The sequence below is a fragment of the Sitodiplosis mosellana genome, unplaced genomic scaffold, assembly GCF_009176505.1.
Source record: "Sitodiplosis mosellana isolate CC-2019 unplaced genomic scaffold, AAFC_SMos_1.0 Smas_scaffold_6089, whole genome shotgun sequence".
Lineage (NCBI taxonomy): Eukaryota > Metazoa > Arthropoda > Insecta > Diptera > Cecidomyiidae > Sitodiplosis > Sitodiplosis mosellana.
Window position 1 is genome coordinate 199,707 of NW_022601330.1, and position 20,820 is coordinate 220,526.

At 35.4% G+C, this 20,820-nt stretch overlaps 6 protein-coding genes across 6 annotated transcripts; 3 read left to right on the forward strand and 3 right to left on the reverse strand.

Annotated features, from left to right (window-relative positions):
- Nucleotides 1-224: 224 nt before the first annotated feature.
- LOC129573474 (iron-sulfur cluster assembly 1 homolog, mitochondrial) lies at nucleotides 225-1,151 on the reverse strand. Its single transcript, XM_055453975.1, has 4 exons — nucleotides 920-1,151; nucleotides 781-834; nucleotides 634-709; nucleotides 225-567 (listed from the first exon to the last, which is right to left on the reverse strand). Exons 1-4 carry the CDS (start codon nucleotides 1,082-1,084, stop codon nucleotides 389-391), a joined length of 474 nt encoding a protein of 157 aa, XP_055309950.1. The 5' UTR covers nucleotides 1,085-1,151; the 3' UTR covers nucleotides 225-388.
- An 89-nt stretch (nucleotides 1,152-1,240) lies between these two features.
- Nucleotides 1,241-2,850, forward strand: LOC129573468 (DDB1- and CUL4-associated factor 13). Its single transcript, XM_055453967.1, has 3 exons — nucleotides 1,241-1,375; nucleotides 1,462-2,358; nucleotides 2,448-2,850. The coding sequence occupies exons 1-3, from the start codon at nucleotides 1,261-1,263 to the stop codon at nucleotides 2,789-2,791; spliced, it is 1,356 nt and encodes a 451-aa protein (XP_055309942.1). The 5' UTR covers nucleotides 1,241-1,260; the 3' UTR covers nucleotides 2,792-2,850.
- Nucleotides 2,851-4,012: 1,162 nt separating this feature from the next.
- LOC129573471 (protein prenyltransferase alpha subunit repeat-containing protein 1-B) lies at nucleotides 4,013-5,525 on the forward strand. The gene is made up of 3 exons (XM_055453972.1): nucleotides 4,013-4,106; nucleotides 4,212-4,484; nucleotides 4,570-5,525. The coding sequence occupies exons 1-3, from the start codon at nucleotides 4,030-4,032 to the stop codon at nucleotides 5,336-5,338; spliced, it is 1,119 nt and encodes a 372-aa protein (XP_055309947.1). The 5' UTR covers nucleotides 4,013-4,029; the 3' UTR covers nucleotides 5,339-5,525.
- Nucleotides 5,505-7,333, reverse strand: LOC129573472 (zinc finger protein 652-like). Its single transcript, XM_055453973.1, has 2 exons — nucleotides 6,940-7,333; nucleotides 5,505-6,876 (listed from the first exon to the last, which is right to left on the reverse strand). The coding sequence occupies exons 1-2, from the start codon at nucleotides 7,198-7,200 to the stop codon at nucleotides 5,953-5,955; spliced, it is 1,185 nt and encodes a 394-aa protein (XP_055309948.1). The 5' UTR covers nucleotides 7,201-7,333; the 3' UTR covers nucleotides 5,505-5,952.
- A 481-nt stretch (nucleotides 7,334-7,814) lies between these two features.
- Nucleotides 7,815-9,206, forward strand: LOC129573473 (uncharacterized). Its single transcript, XM_055453974.1, has 3 exons — nucleotides 7,815-7,956; nucleotides 8,012-8,236; nucleotides 8,312-9,206. Exons 1-3 carry the CDS (start codon nucleotides 7,918-7,920, stop codon nucleotides 8,771-8,773), a joined length of 726 nt encoding a protein of 241 aa, XP_055309949.1. The 5' UTR covers nucleotides 7,815-7,917; the 3' UTR covers nucleotides 8,774-9,206.
- A 591-nt stretch (nucleotides 9,207-9,797) lies between these two features.
- Nucleotides 9,798-19,395, reverse strand: LOC129573467 (uncharacterized). The gene is made up of 15 exons (XM_055453966.1): nucleotides 19,126-19,395; nucleotides 18,942-19,053; nucleotides 18,544-18,876; nucleotides 18,125-18,464; nucleotides 17,986-18,054; nucleotides 17,116-17,921; nucleotides 16,902-17,054; nucleotides 16,512-16,825; nucleotides 16,224-16,425; nucleotides 16,038-16,169; nucleotides 14,818-15,694; nucleotides 14,617-14,756; nucleotides 14,219-14,392; nucleotides 14,056-14,149; nucleotides 9,798-11,078 (listed from the first exon to the last, which is right to left on the reverse strand). Exons 1-15 carry the CDS (start codon nucleotides 19,245-19,247, stop codon nucleotides 9,898-9,900), a joined length of 5,049 nt encoding a protein of 1,682 aa, XP_055309941.1. The 5' UTR covers nucleotides 19,248-19,395; the 3' UTR covers nucleotides 9,798-9,897.
- Nucleotides 19,396-20,820: the final 1,425 nt, after the last annotated feature.

Sequence of the window (20,820 nt, forward strand, 5' to 3'; positions counted from 1 at the left end):
TAATTTGGCGAAACGGAGTAGGTATATTTTTTTCGATTCAAATTTTTCAACTGAAAAAATGTGTCTTTGATCCTGTTTTGAACTGAGCTACAAAGTTGAACAAATCTTCTTTTTTTCAAGTCTCCCCCATATTTCTGTAGTACAGAATCTGTACACATCCGTACAAACAGGAATTTTCCTATTAATGTTAATGATTCTCAACGAATAAAAAAATCTATCAGAAATTCTACATTAATTGCATTTATTTATTCCTAAAGCTTTACAGGGTAAAATAATAAATTTTCATCAGGTTTGGTAACATTCTATATGTAACTAAGTTTAAATTTAGCTCAATCCAAGCACTAAACTCATAGGAGTGAGTTCAAACTCACAGCTCTTCAGAGGGGGGTCATAGTGAAAACGATTCCCCGCACCCACATGTTCCCTTTATGTTCGGATTGTTGAAGACAAATTCTGCTGAAAGTTTGTTTTCTACGAAATCCATTTCTGTACCAAGGAGTGAAAGCTGGGCCTTCTTATCGATTAAAATGACAGCCCCGTCTTGCTTTACCTCTTCATCCAATTTGTCTACGACAGATATTCTTGAACTTTATAAAATTGTGTTTGATATATATAGCATTTCTGAAGAATTACCTTTGCATTTTGCATATTCTAGTGTGTAGGAGAGTCCATTGCAACCTCTTTGCTTTACACCAACTTTGAGGCCCAGCTTAACAAAAATTGAAAAATCATTTTGATAATTTTGGGAACACAATAAAATGAAAATCAGAAATAACTTACAACATCAGGCTTATCGCTTAAAAGCTGTTTTACTCGATTCACGGCTGCTGGTGTCTGTGGAAAAGCGAATAAGAAGCGAATGACTCGATTGACTTTTGCATTGTTGATTCAGTACGAATAATGGAAATATAAAAATTACCAGCGTTAATGCGGCTCTTGAAGCAGTTAATTTTCGTGTTGCTGCCCTTACAGCTGCTGTTGCTACCACTTTTGTAGACATCCTCACTATTTTTTCAGCTGAATTACGACTAATTTTGCTTTTGGCCTCGATTTCATAAACATTGATATATTTTTCATTTGACATAAATAGCACTACGGACTACGTGATTATTTTGACATTTCAAATAAATTGACAGCTAGTTCTCGGCTCATATACAAAGTCAAAGTGGACCACATGTTTGTTTTAATGAAGCGTTCTACGACACAAATAAAGTGAATTGTTTTCCAAAAATTCTGTCAAAAGCAATCAAAAATCACGATATGAAAGTGCGAGTTATTAGCAGAAATCCAGATGAGTACATGCGAGAGACCAAGCATGATATCCATCGATTGAAACGCAATTATGATCCAAGTCTTCATCCCATGGAAGGAGCGCGTAAGTCATTTTCTTCTACAATAACCTCATTGATATGAATATTTCTTGTTTACCCAGCGCATTTCCCTCTCAAATGTATTATGCAGGCGAATACGTCCGAGCCCTGAATGCTACAAAATTGGATCGAGTTTTTGCAAAACCATTCATTGGAGACTTGGCTGGACATCGAGAAGGTATTACATGCTTTGCTAAGGATCCAACTAGTTTGTCTTCACTTACCAGCGGCTCATATGACGGCGAAATACGTGAATGGAATTTGATAACGAGAAAATGTTGTCGTGCATTTGTTGCTCATGAAGGTTATGTCCGTGGCATTTGTTATATTCCGAATCATTCTGTGAATGACAAGCAATTTCTTTCATGCGGTGACGACAAAGTCATCAAGTTATGGAAGAATGCTCCACAAGATGAATTAGATGCGGAAGTGGAAGAACCAATTTCTACATTTCTTAGTCGAACAACTCTCACAGATATATCGCATCATCAAAAAGAAAATACATTTGCAACATCCGGCGAAGTATGTTCCATTTGGGAGCATACAAGAAATGAACCGATCAAAACCTTTAAGTGGGGCGTGGACACAATGCACGCAATTGCTTTTAATCCCATTGAATCGTCGTTGTTAGCCACATGTGCAAGCGATAGATCCATCATTTTTTATGACATGAGAGAGGCCAAGCCATTGCGAAAAATTGTAATGACTTTGCGAGCAAATCGTCTACGATGGAATCCTATGGCTGCATTCAATTTCACCGTTGCAAATGAAGACTACAACCTATACACGTTTGACACACGACGCCTTCAAAATCCAATAAAAATTCATAAAGATCATGTCAATGCGGTTACCGATATTGACTATTCACCCACTGGCAAAGAATTTGTCTCCGCTAGCTATGACCGCACAATTCGGATTTATAATGTGGAACAAGCTCATTCAAGGGAAATATATCACACAAAACGTATGCAACATGTCACATGCATAGGTGAGTTTCGTTTTAATAAAAATTATTCTGATATTTACTGGACAATGGACAATATAACTGAATGGAGGGTTGAACTTTTAAATTTGCAGGTTGGTCGTTAGACAACAAATATATATATAGCGGTTCCGATGAAATGAATATTCGTTTATGGAAGGCAAATGCCTCTGAAAAATTGGGAGCACTACGACCACGAGAACGCGCCAAATTAGAGTACAACGAAGCTCTTAAGGAGAAGTTTTCAGCTCATCCACAGATCAAACGCATTGCAAAACATCGTCACGTTCCGAAAGGTGTTCTCAATGTCACCAAAAAACATCGTATTATGCGCGACAAAGAGATTCGAAAGGAGCACAATCGTCGTGTTCATTCAGTTCTTGGTGCTGTACCATTCGTTTCAGAGAAATCAAAACACGTTCTCAAAGAGGAGAAATAGTTTTTTTTTTCAAAAATCCTATGAATAAAAAACTTTTTTATAATTTTCTTATAATAATATAGTTTTATCAATTTTTTACTTCCGAATTGGTACACAAATGCAGGGTTCACTTCTGATACAGGGTTCGAATATACGACGTTCACTACGCAGTATAATTATACATATATACATAATACTAGTATATATGATGATGTAGTTGAAGTGTTTGTGAGTGTATGTCAAACACATGGGCATTGCTCTGATTCAATTGTCAATGCACAAATACATGCATACAAATAGATCGATTCTATGGAATTCAATTCAATAACACAAAATACGTGTGTTAAAAAATATGTTTTGACACATAAACATCAACTGAATATACATCAGAATATATAATAAAACCAAAAACGCACAAGTACAACCAAGAAAAGCCACTCTTATTTTTTTCTTGGTCATTTTGCTGTTTGTGTGCCGCGAGAAGAACTCAGTTAATTCATAGGCTCTTCGTTGATGTGTTGTGTATATTCAAGTGAGAATAAAATACTTTCGGTCATTGTATTGCTGTCAGAATTGCATTCAGTTATATTTTATGATAAACTCAATCTGTTCTAAAAAAAACAGCTTGACCAACCAAAACTTTTTCAGAAAAATTGTTCTGTAGTGTAAAATAAGTGCATATCGTTTCAACGATTGCAATTGCCATTTTTTGCGCGCATCATTCAATCCAAAAATGAGCACAGGCAGTGTTTTACTACATTAGTGACGCCAGGAGTAAATGAAGAAGCAAAAAAACAAGTATTTTTTTTATTGGAATTAAACGAAGTAAAATCACGTTTAATTGACTGATATACTATACATATATGCTTACTTTGGGAAAAAAAAGGGACAACAATGTTTTCAAGGTGGTTTCAATCAAAATCAATTGCGAACGCTGCTCAGTGTTTAGAACTTTCAAAGTAGTTGCGTATACGTGATGAGTGTATTTTTGAGTGCCGCAGTAGATAATAATAATAATTTACCGCATTAGATTCAAGCAAATTGGCGCGTATACCATATTCAAATTGAATGTTGGAACTGCATCAATAGAGTTGTATGTGTGTTTTTATTTCTACTCTATGTGAAAAGATCCAGAAGTTAAATTGATAAAATAAAAAAAAATTGATAATTGAGAATAATTTTCTGCGCCGAAAATATATTTACGCATTGTGTTCGATCGACAACGGACTGTTTTAGCACTGAATTCAATTCTTCTGAAAATGGACTACGAAAATCATGATGTTTGCGAGAAAATAATCAACGATATTGATGCTGTTTTCAACAAAGACCCAAATCTGTGAGTTTTTTTTCGCCTAAATTTTCCTGGAAAAACATTTAAATAATTTCTAATAATGCATTTATATTCTGCTATTTTTTATGTTCGCTGATCGATTGCTGCCAGATCAACGTTTGAGATCATCAATGTTGATGAAAGTCAAACAAAAAATAAAACACCTGTCGTTCATGTAGACAATCACTTGGGGTTGGAATCATGGTGCTGTCCTTGTGTCTACAAGCATGCTCATCAGATTATTTTAGCAGCAGTTAAGAAATATCCACATCATTTGTCGTGCCAAACTCATGAAGGAAATGGAAATGATCAACCACATCATCCGTTCAACCATACATTGGTTAAATATCTGAATTGTGCACTACTGATAAATCCCGATGTGAGGTATTTATCGAAAACCTTTGAAACTTTTTCATATGAAAATATTGTCGTTTTTATTTTAATTCTCCATTTCTTTTTATTTTCGTAGCACCTTTTGGAATGCTAGACGGCGACTATTGCAAAAAGATCGCCTGGACATTGGCCGCGAATTCAAATTTTCGGCTATTGTCTTGAGCAAAAAACCAAAATCAAATGATGCATTTTTCTATCGTCGTTGGTTGTTTTCATTTCAAAGCCATGAGTCAATTGATTGGACGCGTGAATTAAGCTTATGTGAGCGCTGTGCATCGAAAAGTTTGAGTAACTATCAAGCATGGGCACATCGACAATGGGTTCTACAAAAGGCACCATTTCTGTTGCAATACGAACTACAAACAACTGAACGTTTCATCAGAAAGCATATAGGTGATTACAGTGGCTATTTTCATCGACAATTTGTTTTATACAAAATGAATGAATTGATTTACTTTGAACATGAGCCAATCAACGAAGGTAATTTGGCTCAATATACTGCACTTATCAATTATCTCGCGTCGATTGGTTCAACGGACGCTGAAAAGATACGCAACCAATTACTCACGGCGAACGGAGATTATCATAAGCCTGCATGGAAAATACTCATGAAAATCATTATACCGCAACGTGATTGTGATTCCGATAACGATCGAATCAAATCATTTTTATACTGCTTGAATGTGGCGGCATACGATTTAAAATTCACCAGTGAACTAAAAGAAATGTTCGGATATCGAGAAGCATTCGAGTGCCATAGACGGGCCATCATTCGATTTTTAGCCGAACAATGTGCTGATTGGGCAGTAATTCCATTGTTATTGAATGCAGTATCAAAATCTTAGGCAGTTTTAATAAATAATAAAACTATTTCTAATGCTTACTAAGCGCTGCTTAGTGACAATAGCTGAATTTTTCTTGTTCATTGTTACCTATATATTTACTTTAAGAAACCGAATTTTAAATGCTCCGCTCAAATTCTGTTTTAATCTTATCAAATAATTACACACGTTTGTTTTCAATCAATTTGAATACCACCAAATTTTCATTTAATTAAATAAATCAATTTTTCCGTGCGTTCTTAATATGCTGTTGCAATGCTACGAGACGCGATTTAATTATCATAAAATTCACTGAAAAGGCGTAGTTATTCATGCTCAATTGCGTTTTTTCGAGTTCATATCCACTGTAGAAATAAACGGAACTTATTTCTAAATTTCGTAAGTATTGAAATATCTACCATAGTTGTCCAATTTGAATATTCAATTTGTCCAAATAGATGAACATAACCTCAAATGTAAACGTAAACAAATTATGGAAAGTTTGGGTAGTTTAAGTGATTAATAAAGTTCGCACACAGTGCGCTTAATTTCTTTAAAAAAGTAATATTTGTTCAATGAAATTGCTATCGATGACAAATGTAAATTATGATTGTTAATGAAGTAGCTGAAGGAGAACTTCAATTTTTTGTTTCTGATGGAATGTTGGTGTGATACTTTTTCATGTGAATTCTCCTATAACTGATGCCCACTAACTTGCTGCAAAAATCGCATTGAACCTTTTTGTCGGATGGAGACTGAATGACTTTTTCTGGAATCAGATTCTCCTGCAAAACACTTTCGTCAGTAGTAGCCAATATACCCACTGTTTGTTCAGTCGATTGAGAATCTATTGGATCTTCTTCAATAACGATTGGTGGCATTGGCATTGACGTTTCCGACTCGACACGAACATCGTGCGATAGCATAGCAGCTTCGTTTGACGTTATGTCGTTTTCGGTTTCCTTTACACCTGGAATAGATGTGATTACTGCGTCAGTTGAACTGGACGCTTCTTCGACTTTTGTATCAGTTGGTAGTGTTGCCGCTTCTACTGATTTCACCGGTACCAAAATGTTCTTTGTATCGTTTGGTTTTACCATGGTGCTGCTAACCGATGCAGTGGCTCTCTGGCCTTTGTTTTTCTTTTCATTTTTATGTTGATGTAGATGTTTCTTCAAATTCCTCACGTTCTTACCACAAACTTTGCAGGGAAAGACCGGAGAAACGATGCTGCTTTGGATGTGAGTCTTTTGATGCTGCTCCAATGCGATGGTCGAATGAAACTTTTGCCCGCATAGATAGCATACAGCCGGTGGTGATTGTTTTTTCAACACCTTTTTCGTATCTTTATTTCCAATTTTATGCTTTTTAGAAGCAGGACCCGGACGTCTTTTCATCGATTGCTCTTTAGCTGGAGCCGTATTCTCTTGATTTGTATTGTCCATGGCAGCCGCCATAGATGTGTCAATCTCCATATCCATGCCTTTGTCTTCATCATCATCTTTATCTCCATCGCCATCATCATTATCAAATCGAAATAGTTGTACGCTGCATGGGGTCAACTGAAATGGTTCGCACAAATTAGTGGTAGAACAAAACGATACGAAGAACCATACAAAAATTACCTGGTATTTCATCTTTAAATGCTTTTCCCTCTCGATATCACTTAGTACATTCAACGGTACATCGCCTTCGCTAATTGTATGTTGTATTGTTGGTGTGCTAGTTTGCAAACTTTCATGTACAACCATGTGCCTCTCTAAATCGATTGCCGTTGTGAACTCTACATCGCAACAACTACAACAGTACGCCAGTACGCTGTTGTAGTTTCGACATAAATAACCGAGGATTTTGCGACTATGACGGTCAATAGCAATTAACACCATCGTATTTTTTCGTCGATATTTCTTTTTATATAAGAAGCTCAACTGATTCGCCGAATTGTAGTGAGCAGTACAAAATTGCTGTGTGACCAAATTGTGAAATACCTTTTTTCCAAATGATTTCTATTTAGCTGTCACCGCTAAGCGGTTTCGACAAATTGTTGACAGTCACAATACATTTCACCTACCTAGAACTGTCAAAAGTTCTACAATGCAATTGTATATGTGTTCAAATTCAAATGCACACGCTGCACCGGCCATTGAAAAAACACTTTCTTCAGAAATAAATTTAGTTTCTTTCATTTGCAGAAAAGAAATACAGTCGTATTATAATAAAAAAAGAACATTTATTCAGTTTTTTAGTTTTTTTGTAACACCCGAAAATTGCATTTCTGACATGTTTTCAAAATTTGACAAAACATATAAAAATGGACCGGTTCGATTCGAGTTAATTTGATATTGGAAAAACGAAATGCATTGTATTGCTTTGAATAAAACTATGATTACAAATAAATTGAATACATTCCATTCGTTAAATCATACTATCCCCACCAATATGGACGTTAGTGTTATAGATTTGCTAACGGTTGTATTGTAGAAAGCATATATTTGATCAAACAAATTATATGTTGAGGATCAATTTTTAGCCAAAATTCTCTTGACGTTTCGATTAAACGTGATTATGACATTTGGCTCACATCGTATCTGCGTTTCGTAAAAATGAGCGACGAAATAGAATCGGATGGTCCACGAGAAATGGTAAAATTGTTTTTGTTAAATGTTTGCGCATTCAATTGATTTTTTTTTCGTGCAGCTTGCAGAACACTCTACAGTTGTGATCGCAGACATTCACGCTGATATGGATTGTGAGCACCTACACCTACATACATCTTCTTGCACATCTGCACATTCTATTCTAAGTTTGAAGCCAAAAATGTTGCTCAAAGAAACACGTCGTGATATAGACGATATCGAAAATATACCCGACAACATAAGTTGGAAAATAATTTCCAAAAATTTGGATAGCTACATAATCAAAGTAGAAAAATATGATACTGAACCTGTTGTAATATTCATTTTTATGCTCATGTAATCATTTTCCAATTTTTTTTAGAATGATTACAACGACAAACTGATCCTACCCGAATTACTAGAATGCTCGACAATAAAATCCATGGACAACACACAACGAAAGAAGAGAGAACGAACTTTTTTATGGAACGAACGAAAGAAGAGAGTATGGGATACAGATCGGCGGAAAATTTCAAAATCTGGTAGTGATTGTGAAAATATGGATGCTATTGAACACTCAACGTGGTGTCAGGATAAAAAAATGAAACAAAGCATACTATCGGAAGCAAATAAATGTGATGGGTTTGATGTGATCAAGTCATCCGCACTTTACCTCAAAGGTCAATTGTTAACGCCCAAACCAACGTTTCCTCGCCGGCAATACGCGTCTTATACAAAACACTGGAAATCACCACCCAAAGCGGACGATGTTGAAAATGCAACGAGCAGCTCTGGAAATGATTGCAGCTTACGTTCAAGGAAATATTTATGTTATTATAATTAATGAATGTTAATTATAGTTAATTTACCTAATTTAGATTCGTCCAATGGAATAACCATTCCTTTTCGTTACTATTAAAAAATCTTTTATTAAATTTTTCTTCATATATATTGATGTTAGAAATGGTGCATTTATTCTTTCATATCGACTTGAATTAAAATAAACGTGTTCTTTCACAATAATGTTGACAGAAACACAAACATATGTTTGATTAAGATCAAGTGTAAGTTTGTAATTTGTGATAGTGTAAACATCACGCTATTTCAAATGTTTACATACGTTTGCACACACAATTGCTAGTTAGATTTTGAGTATTTTGAAACAGACATTGTAACAACATCTGCCTAACTTTTCAAATTAAAATTTAAGATGACACTTTCGCCGATATCATTACAAGTTCTTTTGATAATATTGTAAGTAAATTGCATTTTGCGAATTAACTGGGTTTAAATTGTGGATAAAAAACAAATCATTTTATTAATTATAATTAATGAAAAAAAAACAAATTTCAGGAATTTATCAAAAAGAAGTATTACGTGAGCTTGAAACGCCTAATTCATTTCTAAGTGACTTCACTATTAATCACTTTATAAGTCTGGTTAGAGCCAAAACTAATTTTGACATGATTGATGTTGTTTCTTACTATTTTCCAGAACTATATGTTTACAAATCACTTGATAAAGACGATGTTCAAATTCTTTACGGTGGAAATATAGTAGGCCATTTCATTAGCATTTTCTACAAAGAAGAAAACCAAACGGTGTACGTCTACGACAGCTTATTCCAACGCAATCTCGATGAACGGCAAATTCAGATTATAATTTACCGCTATCCTAGACGGAAAAATATCGAATTCGTCAAACCCAATATTCTACAAGTCGATGAAACTTCATGTGGATGTTTCGCTATCGCATATGCGGCAACATTAATACTTGATGAGGACCCTGTAAAATAGATCATGCAAGTTATCTGAGAAAGCATATTCGAAAAATGTATTCGAACTAATATTGTTTCCACGTGAACATAGTGAATTTTGAAACATTTCTATATTTAATATAGATATATATTGAAAAAAATACATATGTATAATTTTATTAACTTTGTGTTTTATGTATACTCTATCAATTTTAGTTTTGTTTATTTCGTAATTTGGTGAGAAAATCTATTAGAAAGTCGATGCGATGCGAAATTTGGTCTTGCGTTTTGTTCGGGAAACGGTTCATATCTAGACCGGTCATGGACAGGCCGGCTTTTATTTGTTCGAGCAGTAGTCTGTCTTCCTCTCGAGTCCATTGACCTTGGATTTCCGGCAATGTATCTATTTTTCGGATGTTGATATCATTTCGTGTTTTTGATTCGAACTCTTCTACAGTTTCTCCCTCATCATCACCTGAATCGCAGTACTCATGAGCACGTTTTTGTTTTTTAATCGGTTTAGAAAGCATGTGACTTTTCTTTTTTTGCAAAGTGTTGACACGTCTTGAAGAGTCATCCGTTGGATTTGGTAGACAGCTATTTGATGCCATTTGATCACTTGTTTCCAGAATACGTTTTAGTTTTTTTGCAGTTTGAATGACATTTGATTCTTGTTGGACTGTAGATCCACTTTCAACATTTTGCGGCGTCATCGAAAGAGGTGACACGGTTTTCTTATTAATTGGTGATTTAGATCCATCTAATGCCATTTTTTTCGCATTTGGAGAATTGGTTTTACGAATGTGAGCTGATTTTGTCTGTACTGGTAAATGCAATGATGGATTCAGTCTGATTGAGTGGGCTCTTAATGAAGCGTCATCACAAAGAATGTGATTGGAAACCGATTCACCATCTTCCTCATCCATTTTTTCGAAAGGTATTGAAAAGTGTTGCTCGTCGTCACTATTATCAACGTCCTCAGTTGGACCACTGTTTCCGACTTCCAAATGATGGCGGTCACGCATCTTACTATCGGCAAAGTCTTTGATATTGTGGACGCAATGATAATGTAAATTTTTGTCGCCGCTTCCCATAACTGATTGCTTTTCAGGTTCGAGCGAATCAGAAGAACAAGGTATTGTTGCGCTGAAAGAAAGCTTCGCAGGCAATGGGAATCTGTTGCCATAAAAAATTCTCCCATTCATATAGCGAATGTGGCAGGGATTTTCATTTGGATCTGCAATAACTTCGCTTTGCGGGATATACTCAAATTGATCAGCATCAAAAGACTCGTTTCCTTTTCGCAGTACCAGTGTTTCGTATTCATCTTTGGTACTGTCACACTTATCTGGAGCAACACACTGTATGAACCAATCAATTAAAAGTTGATTGCCTAAAATCAAGTTCAGGTCAATTAGTGAAGTTTATATAACGACCATTCCACACGAAATCAGTTAAGAATTGGATCGACCCTCTGCGAATTGGCTGAAAATTTGCATGGAGTTTTGTTTTCGGTAGAAAACGAGAAAACCAAAATCTTAGGGCTGTAAGTGGCCCACATTTTCGAGTTCACCCAGTGTAAATTTTTCAAAAAATTGAAAAAATCGAAAAAAAGGGTTTGCGCCAACTGAAATCTTACTATGAAGTAGTTGACACATTGCCAAGACCCTGGTACCGTTAGAAAGGTAATCGATGGGGCTACAAAAACTGCCTAGTAACTCACTCCCTTTGACCCCATTGGGGCTCCCAAAAATGGGTTCAAAGTATAAAAAGTGAAAAAAGTAAAAAACACGGTCTTTTTTTGAAATGTTTTTTTCGCGTCAAAAGATGGCCCATGTCGCGCCGCTTCAGATAAGAAATTCAAATTCCGTGTATTGACCATTCAATTTTTTGTATTTGGCCTCGGAAAGTAGATCATATCTTATTTTTCAGCGTTTTTGTGGAAAAAATGGTCGAAAATGGCCTCTTACGATGTTTTGATCTGAGAAATCGGTTTACCTATAAATTTGGTCTGAAACTGACTTTTTTTCATAGAACAAACGAAAGGTCAAAATCCGCATAAAAAATCACACTTATGGCACAGAAAACTCGCCTGTGGTGGCCTGGTATGAGTCTATTTCCACGTAATTTTGGACGATAAATCGATGTAGACTTATTTCAATCCTGTTTGATGAGCCTAAAATGCCGAAAAATGGCCCTGTTCCAGCTTATGTTTTCAACTCGCCATATTTTATACAGAAAATCACTTTTTCTACTTCAAGAATGCCTTATTCTGCGTTCCAACATCAATGGCTTTTGGTTTTTGAAGAAATAAACCAAAATATACCAACTTCTTTACTCAATTCAGAGTTTTATTTCGAGCATAAGAGGCCATTTTCGACCATTTTTTCCACAAAAACGCTGAAAAATAAGATATGATCTACTTTCCAAGGCCAAATCATTTGAATTATCACATGAGGAACATCATCGATGACAGCCAGCATGGTTTTGTCAAAGGAAGGTCAACAGTAACGAATCTGGCTGAATTTACTTCACATACGTTAGTCAACATGCAACATGGAACTCAAACTGATGCAATATATCTCGATCTTGCTAAAGCGTTTGACTCGGTTGACTTGAACCTACTCATACACAAGCTGAAAATTATGGGATTGAATAAACAAATACTGAAATGGATAAAATCATATCTAAGTGAGCGTCAACAAATAGTAAAATTGACCGGAGCCATGTCAAATCCCATCGAAGTAACATCAGGAACAGGTCAGGGATACCCGATTGGAGCGACACTGTTTGTCCTGTTCATTATTGATCTACCCCATTGCATAGTCAACTCTAACTTGCAATCGTTTGCCGATGACACTCGTTTTTCAATGCAAATAAAGCGACACGATGACTGCTTGGCACTTCAGGCTGACTTGAATGGAGTTGTTGATTATTTCAAACGTAATCGCATGAGATTGAACGTCAAAAAAACGAATTACGTATCATATCACCGTGGTGAGCTGAAATTTGACTTCAAGTACACTATTGAAGGCAAGTCGATTGACAGAGTAAAAGTGATAAAAGATCTTGGAGTCATTTTGGATGAGAAACTAAACTTTAGCGCACACATCGAATACATAACAGCTAAAGCTAAATCTCGACTAGCGTGGATCAAGCGTTTTGGAAGAGATTTCAATGACCCGTGGACCATAAAGAAGCTCTTCTTTACGTTCGTATTGCCAATCGTTGAATATGCATCGCAAATATGGAAAAAAAGACACACCAATGAGAAAATTGCTAGAATCGAATCAGTCCAAAAGCAATTTCTACTGTTTGCACTGAGAAAGATGCAATGGCCACACAGATTCATTTTGCCACAATACAACAATCGTCTGCTATTTCTACAAATGATCACCTTGGAGGAACGAAGAAAAATAGCACAAATTTGTTTCATTCACAACGTTATTTGTGGCCAAATATCATCAAAGTATATCATGGAAAAAATCAACTTTAGAACGCCACGACATCGAACACGAAACACGGAATTTCTGTCACTGCCGATTAGAATATGCAACTACTCAATGTTTGAACCGATCAATTTCATGTTAACCACATACAATGAATTTTATAAGTATTTTGTCCCTATCAAACCGCCTAATCGATCGAATGAATGTGATACTAATACTATTCCAATTTGTGATACCTATTTAATTGATTTTAATGTTAGTACAGATACTGTCAAACAGAGAATAACCGATTATTTTAGAAGAATTAGAACTTGGAGAAACTAAACAAATAATGAATACATAAAATATTGTAAATATGCAACCAAATATTTATACCAAATAAACCACCTCTGGCGAAGAAACGCTGTATGGTGCAGATTAATAATAATAATAATAATAAAAAAATACAAAAAATTGAATGGTCAATACTTGGAATTTGATTTTCTTATCTGAAGCGGCGCGACATGGGCCATATTTTGACGCGAAAAAAACAAGTCAAAAAAACACCGTGTTTTTGACTTTTTTCACTTTTTATACTTTGAACCCATTTTTGGGAGCCCCAATGGGGTCAAAGGGAGTGAGTTACTAGACATCGATTATCTCTCCAACGGTACCAGGGTCTTGGCAATGTGTCAACTACTTCTTAGTAAGATTTCAGTTGGCGCAAACCCTTTTTTTCGATTTTTTCATTTTTTTTAAAAATTTACACTGGGTGAACTTGAAAATGTGGGCCACTTACAGCCCTAAGATTTTGGTTTTCTCGTTTTCTACCGAAAGCAAAACTCCATGCAAATTTTCAGCCAATTCGCAGAGGGTCGATCCAATTCTCAACTGATTTCGTGTGGAATGGTCGATAATCTTTCATATTTTTTTGACATATACCTTTCAATAGTGGTAGAATTTTCGATCGAATTCGATCTATTGTTACATCTGGATCTTCACTTAGCTCCTTCAAACACGCAAGCACTTTGCGAATCTGTACAAACAAATAGATTTTTTTCGTAAAACACATGTAACATATTGGATGTTTAAAGAAAAAGCTTACCTGTGCTGGTTGCTTTTGGAAGAAAATATTCAGTTTATTCAGAAATTTGGTGGAGTTAACTTTCAGAAAATAGTCCATTGTTTTATTGATTTCAACTGCATCGCTGGGCGACAGAAAACATAGAAATAGTTCCATGAGGTCTGGATAATCTGGCATCAGGAATTTCTCCAAAGTCTTAAAATGTTTAAAAAAGAAATTCTAAAATATGTAAAACTGTTTTACTTTTTACATTCCAACATGATCAGAGAAAATTCCAATCATTCATGAATCAATCTCATATTTTTTTCTTTATCAACATTCTGCAAAATTTATTTAACATTCACAGTAAATAATTTGTAATAGAATTTCTCCTCTAGCTTCGCCCTTCGCCCTAAATATATCGTAGTATTCATATTTACCAAATACAAATCAGCTCCAGTTTTTTGTTGCTGGTTTTCGCTGAAATTACGCAGAATGCTAATAAATTCAGTAAATTTATGATGCTTATTCTCATTTATAAAAGTTTCCTCGACACGGTCTATGAATCGCTGCGCAAATACTAGCGAAAATGAAAATATGATTAGGAGCTTTGTTAGATGTAAAAAATAAATGTAACTTACAAAAGTCTTTCTCCGATGATTCCTGGGCATTTTCGGTAAGCAATAATCGAGTACTATCATTACTTCGTTGATTTTTTAGCAAACGCTTCACTTGTTGTCCGACTTCACTTTGTTGTTGGACTGTATGCGCAGCCGTATTTTCTTCCGCCATTTCTCTGGCATGGCTACCGCTGGCATTGTCGCTTGAAATGAATTTTTGAACACGACGATTTGTAACCAATGCTTCTGTGGACATTTTGGCTGGCACTTTTGATATCTTATAACTTTGACGATTTATAAATTCAGTTGTAAATAAATGATAACTGATTATACACCGATATGCAAAAGATACGTTTTTATTTCGTCGAAATCGTTGCCAATGGGGAGAGAATTTTTTGCGTATTCTTGAAATCAGATGTACCAAAAATAGTTTTGTACGTTGCCGAAGTGAATATTTACATAATCTCAGTCTTCTATATTTTTTGCAAATTCGTTTTCTATGCCAAAAGAAATAAATTCTGTCAGTCACAACGATATCGTCAGTTGTCAGGTCAGCCGGTTCTTCTACTTCGATTGAAATTTCATCATCGTGATTGAAATCTTTGGTTGCTTTTCGTAGTGGATGAAAATATGACGTTAACAATGTTTGTCCCTTGATTAAACCCTCACTGTTATCACTTATGCCGTGTACCGTTCCAGTTTCCACTTTTTTATTATGTATTAATTGATTTGCTTCACTGTGTCCATAAAGGATTTTCACGTGAATTAAAGAATTTTTATCATCATTGGTACTGTTATGGGTATTTTCATTGGTGGTTCTTCTTTTCGTCTCTTTTTCACAATCATTGGGCGGCGTTTTTATCTTTTGTAGTACCTCATCATGTTTAAAACCAATGAGCTGGGAAATGAAAATCGTGAAAAATAATTTTTTTTCGAAAATTAGCAAAAAACATATTTTTCTCGTATTGTTTTATTACACCTCTGTTTATGCTCCCTAATGTCATTCAGCTGTCAAATATGGCATGCATACCAAATTGTAGACAAGAAGTGGAGACTTTTTAAAACGTTGAATTTTAAATAATTTGGTTTGGAATATATTAATATGGATGAACGTTTTTTTAATGGTTTTTTCATGAATCGCTCGCTCATTGTTCTGATTTATGAGATTGTTTCAAATAAAGTGAGCCGTGGAGATAAACCATGTGTGTGTGTGCTTTTTTTGAAATATTAAAAATACAAACCTTTTCTACATATCGTGCCCATTGTGTGGATAACACAGTTATTGGCTGTTTGGCGGGTTCAATGATCAAATCAGAATTAAATACTTCATAACGATGACGAATTGGTGGAGCTCGTTTATGCTTGAAATAGAACTAAGATAAATCATAATTATTATCTTTTTAGTTGAGTAGCTTCATAATTCATACTTTGATTGGATTCATGAACTCGCAGTCCCGTCTTAACCGAATATAATCATAAATGGACTTATAGTGACGCAGATAACTCAAGTGAGCTGATATGTTGTGACAAACGGATGAAAGAGTTACTTCTTTTGGCTTAGCAAATCTGTAGGTCACATTTTTCTTTCGAAGCTCTTCAAAAAAATGCTCCAAAAGGAAAGCAAGCAAACTGCAAATGAATCAAATACATTTGATACACTTAAATATGTAAAAGACATATACATATACGTGGCAAAACCAAACTTTGATACTAACTAATCTTCAGCCGGAAAATATTCGGATGACTTCGGTGTCTTGAAACGAAATGGAATAGCTGGTAGTAATTCTGGATAGATGAAAACCTTACTCTCACAAATTAACCGTAGTATTCGTTCATGGAATTGCATTGTGTATCCCACATTTTTACGTAGTTTATTCATTTCTTCTTGCATATATGTGTAAAGTTCAGTATTCTCAATGGTATTTTGAGACAATTCATTTTCCCAACCAGTGATTAATTCCATAGCAGGTTTTAAATTGTAAATGGACACCGATGATTCGCATTTATCAATTATTTCCATTATTTCGACCTGAAAATATTTGTATTTGTTGGCATTGATTTATAGAATGTGGTATATGATCGATTAATAGAATGTGGTAACTAACCAGGAATCGTTTGACTCTTTGAGCTTCAGGATAAAGTTCTGGATGACCATACGTTTGAAGATAGCTTTGTGTAGAGAGTTGGACGTGAATCCGTAGATGACTTTCCAAAATTAACCGCTGTTCACTCGTGAAACCACTTCCATTTAAGTCATTCTAGACAAAATTGCATTTGAAAACTGAACCAAACATTTATTATTCATTTCTTTCAAATTACCTTTGGTATTAGCGTATTCGGATCTAGATTCTCTAGTTCCTTGTACACAGCACTTTTGAACCGGGACCTTTTTGCTCGGCATCCTGGCCTCTTGATTGTTTGTCCAGCTCCGATTTGTTGTTGGCTCATTTGCAACATTTGATTGCTATTATGAATTGATTGTATTGATGAGATCATAGTTGGAGGCATCGCTGGTGTAGTTGATGTTGCATCTGACGGTATTGTTACCAAAATCGAGCTGGGATAAGATAATGTCAATTCATGGGGCGAAGCATTCGAATTTGTGGTGAATGTCATGACTGGCACAAACACCGATGTTTTGTCTTGGAGAGGTTTAACCGAATAAGCATATGGATAAGATGTATTGTGTACTGTCGTGGTCTCATTGACCGAAAGTAAAGTACTATTCGATGAATTGAGCGATTGTTGTTGTGTTCGATGTATACGAGTAGTGGGGCTGTTAATGTAATTCGGTTTCGATGGTGTTGATATCGCACTTGGATCAAAGTAACTTATTCCGGGATTAGAAGGTATTTCCGGCGAGTCAACGGGTACTTCTGCTGTCTCTGATGGTGTTTGGTATTTGTTTGGTTCAGGCTCGTCAATCTGCTTCACAGGCGTCACTAAACTTTCATTCAAATCATCTGTAGCGGTAGGCGGATGTTTTGATGAACTTGTGTCAAGTGTTAGAGTATCAAACTCATTTAGGTCCAAAAAGTTTATATCAATGCAGCTGTACCAATCATTCAATAAATCATTGACCTCTTTTTTTGATACATTAACATGCTGAAATTCCTCGCGGTCATCTGTATTTGAAAGTTAGTGAATAAATATTGATTGAATAATGTGCAAGAAAATTATGGTCCTTACCTGGTTGGCTGTCCACTATCATTGGACAATAATCTGGATCCGCATCCTCGTCCTTTTCAATTTCCGAAGCTGGGGGAATGAATTTCCATTAGATAAATTTGATTAACAATAATATATTCAAGGATCACACTATACCCACTTAATGGCATCGAAAAGTTATTTAAAAATTGTATCCAATTTGGATCTACATCAGGTTCCATTTGATACATATCTAGAGGAGCATCAGGTGCTCTGAAGGTCGATTCAATAGCTTCAATAGGAGTTTCGGCTAAGCTAATCTTCGATCGAGTCCTTTGCGCAATTATATATTCTTGTTCTGATTGAGAGGTTGTACTATCATTTCGTAACCTTGGTATTTTAAATAGGCCGTCATGTGTATAAACAGCATTTTGAACTTCCTCTGACGCATCTATTTGACTCGAGGGTGTTGCCGGTTGAGAGTCAATATCTGAATGCGTTGTATTTATCTCGTCATCAGACTAAAATATGATTTATTTAATATCAAATTTTAAGACATAATAGTTTTTGAATAAACACGGTTGTAGAAAGAAATTATACCTCAATATCATCTTCCCCAGGTTGATACTCATCATCGTCATCATCGGAATGCAACTCTTCGCGTATTAAAGCGACCACCTCTGAATCAGGTTCAGAATGTGGTTTGAGAGGAGCAACTGGCAAAGGGTATTTGTTCAAGGCCTTTGCTTTTGCCCTTGTTAACTTGGGTACAGCATTGTCCAATTCATCGACGCCATCGTTCTCTGTGACTTTTGACTCTTCAGTGTTTATATCATTACCCATGTGTGGATATTTCATAGCTTGTTCTCGACGCTCAAGCTCTTCTTCTTTTAACTTCACGATCGCCAACACATGATCATTACGCACAACTTTCTAGGAAGAAAATTCAACATTTGCAATCAACGATCTTAGCAACTTTGTAAAAAAAAATCACCTACTTGTAATATGTTTTTCACATTTTGTGGCGTTAAATTATTTCGCATGGCACTCTGCTCCAATTTCATATCGATTGATGTATCAAATTCCTCTTCATCAGTTGAAGAATTCCGACTAAAATTAAATGTATCATTTTTTCAACTGCTTTCATAAACTATTTCTTTCCAAACCATTTTCTTTTCTCACCGCTTTCTTTTCCGGATACTTTTTGTTGACTTGGATTTTGAATTTTTGTCCGGTGTCCGGTCATCGTGTCTCACATTACTAGGGTTTAACGGATGTGATACCATTTTTTCGGAATTAGCCATAATTACTAATGCAATTTCAAAACATTTTCACGACGGAAAATTTGTTTATGTACAAAATTTATAGAACGAACTGTTTCAGCGGATTCAATCATTTTATTGACACAACTTGTTGTTATTACTGACATATAAAAGCTGTAAGACAGATGTCAAATATATTTTTTGGCGGTTCATTGCGCCATCTATTAGAAATACAAATATATATTGGAGACACATGTAAAGAAATTAGAATAAATCAACACATTTTCTGCAATACGTTTCAAATTGGTTGTTTATTCATTAATATTTTTCAGAACTATTATCGCATAAATTCTCAATATATAAAGGAAGTTTTTTTATAAGTTGAAAAAACTCAAAAAAATCAATGAAATGACCAATTATTTACTATAGTAGTTATAGCTCACAAATTCTATGCCATTTTATGTTTTAGTTTCACTTTGAGGATATGACCAGCCTCCCCCCTTTTTTGGGCCCTCCCTGACAGTCCACTTTTTGAACCGTATTTTTCCTGCTTTCACCTGCTTATAATTGACCTCTAAAGTTTGGATTTTGGGTTGAATCTTCATGAATTAATGACAGAAATACGCATTAGCCCGAAACTCGTTAGTTCAGAGTGACAAAATCGTTTTTTGGGCAGAAATTTGGCTAAAGGTCTGGATTTATCGATTTCCCTCTATTCATAGCCATTTGGGCGATACCCAATAATTTTTTCCTGATTTTTGACAAATGAACCCGTGAGCATAAAAACAACGTATTGACTCTTCGCCGATGAATACGAAACGCAAAAAAATCGCCGAACAAAGTGAAACACCAATCTGTTATTGGATCAATATGAAACATGAAATCGTTGGCCACTATTTTATTTAAGTTGCGCTTTGTTTCGAAGCGCGGCAAGTGTTTCATTTTGTTCCAGTAACAGAACGTTGTATCACTTTGTTCGGCGACGCGCTCAATGTACTGTTTTGAAAAAATATGCATGATTTGATACAGTTTTGTGCGAGTGCAACATAAATTCTGTTCGCTTGAAAGTGAATCGTGAAATATCGGCTGACTATAGAAATTGTGTTTCACTTTAATTGAAACAAAAATGTTTGATACACTTTTGAGTCCATTGGTATGATGATTCATTTTAATGGTGGTTTTGGTCGTGATTTGTCTATGAAGTGAACTGATAAGGAGCGCGAATTTCGATGTGCCGATAACACCAATAGAGCAGAAAAAAATACTACATGAAAATCGAAAAAAATTTAAACTTTTTTTTTCGACTGTTGCCTATTTCGGATCGTCTACATGGGAAGTTTGTATGAAATCCTCGGAACGCGGGTTCACGCCGCTGTGAATACATTGGTTTATATAGTGAAATCTATACATGGCCAAAACACGGACGCACAACACCCATTCTATTTTGCTCACACTTACGTGCAATTTTTACCCGTATAACAAAGTAGTCTGCTTTACTGTTAAAAAGATGTGCACAGTAAAGAAACAAGAACGTACATGTTTCAGCAACGTTAAAGTGCACGTAAGTGTGAGCGGAATAGAATGGGTGTTGTGTTAAAATAAATCATCATACCAA

Excerpts from the sequence above, each read along its gene's own strand:
- LOC129573471 (XM_055453972.1), top strand. The coding sequence starts at position 4,030 with ATGGACTACGAAAATCATGATGTTTGCGAGAAAATAATCAACGATATT. Across the intron at positions 4,107-4,211 it reads TTCAACAAAGACCCAAATCT|ATCAACGTTTGAGATCATCA; the intron begins GTGAGTTTTTTT and ends GATTGCTGCCAG. Across the intron at positions 4,485-4,569 it reads CTGATAAATCCCGATGTGAG|CACCTTTTGGAATGCTAGAC; the intron begins GTATTTATCGAA and ends TTATTTTCGTAG.
- LOC129573474 (XM_055453975.1), bottom strand. The coding sequence starts at position 1,084 with ATGTCAAATGAAAAATATATCAATGTTTATGAAATCGAGGCCAAAAGC. Across the intron at positions 710-780 it reads TAAGCGATAAGCCTGATGTT|CTGGGCCTCAAAGTTGGTGT; the intron begins GTAAGTTATTTC and ends ATTTTTGTTAAG. Across the intron at positions 568-633 it reads AGAATATGCAAAATGCAAAG|ACAAATTGGATGAAGAGGTA; the intron begins GTAATTCTTCAG and ends TATCTGTCGTAG.
- LOC129573472 (XM_055453973.1), bottom strand. The coding sequence starts at position 7,200 with ATGGTGTTAATTGCTATTGACCGTCATAGTCGCAAAATCCTCGGTTAT. Across the intron at positions 6,877-6,939 it reads ATTTAAAGATGAAATACCAG|TTGACCCCATGCAGCGTACA; the intron begins GTAATTTTTGTA and ends GAACCATTTCAG.
- LOC129573468 (XM_055453967.1), top strand. The coding sequence starts at position 1,261 with ATGAAAGTGCGAGTTATTAGCAGAAATCCAGATGAGTACATGCGAGAG. Across the intron at positions 1,376-1,461 it reads TCATCCCATGGAAGGAGCGC|GCGAATACGTCCGAGCCCTG; the intron begins GTAAGTCATTTT and ends TGTATTATGCAG. Across the intron at positions 2,359-2,447 it reads GCAACATGTCACATGCATAG|GTTGGTCGTTAGACAACAAA; the intron begins GTGAGTTTCGTT and ends TTAAATTTGCAG.
- LOC129573467 (XM_055453966.1), bottom strand. The coding sequence starts at position 19,247 with ATGGCTAATTCCGAAAAAATGGTATCACATCCGTTAAACCCTAGTAAT. Across the intron at positions 19,054-19,125 it reads AGTATCCGGAAAAGAAAGCG|TCGGAATTCTTCAACTGATG; the intron begins GTGAGAAAAGAA and ends ATTTAATTTTAG. Across the intron at positions 14,150-14,218 it reads TCCAAAAGCAACCAGCACAG|ATTCGCAAAGTGCTTGCGTG; the intron begins GTAAGCTTTTTC and ends TTGTTTGTACAG.
- LOC129573473 (XM_055453974.1), top strand. The coding sequence starts at position 7,918 with ATGAGCGACGAAATAGAATCGGATGGTCCACGAGAAATG. Across the intron at positions 7,957-8,011 it reads CGGATGGTCCACGAGAAATG|CTTGCAGAACACTCTACAGT; the intron begins GTAAAATTGTTT and ends TTTTTCGTGCAG. Across the intron at positions 8,237-8,311 it reads TGGATAGCTACATAATCAAA|AATGATTACAACGACAAACT; the intron begins GTAGAAAAATAT and ends AATTTTTTTTAG.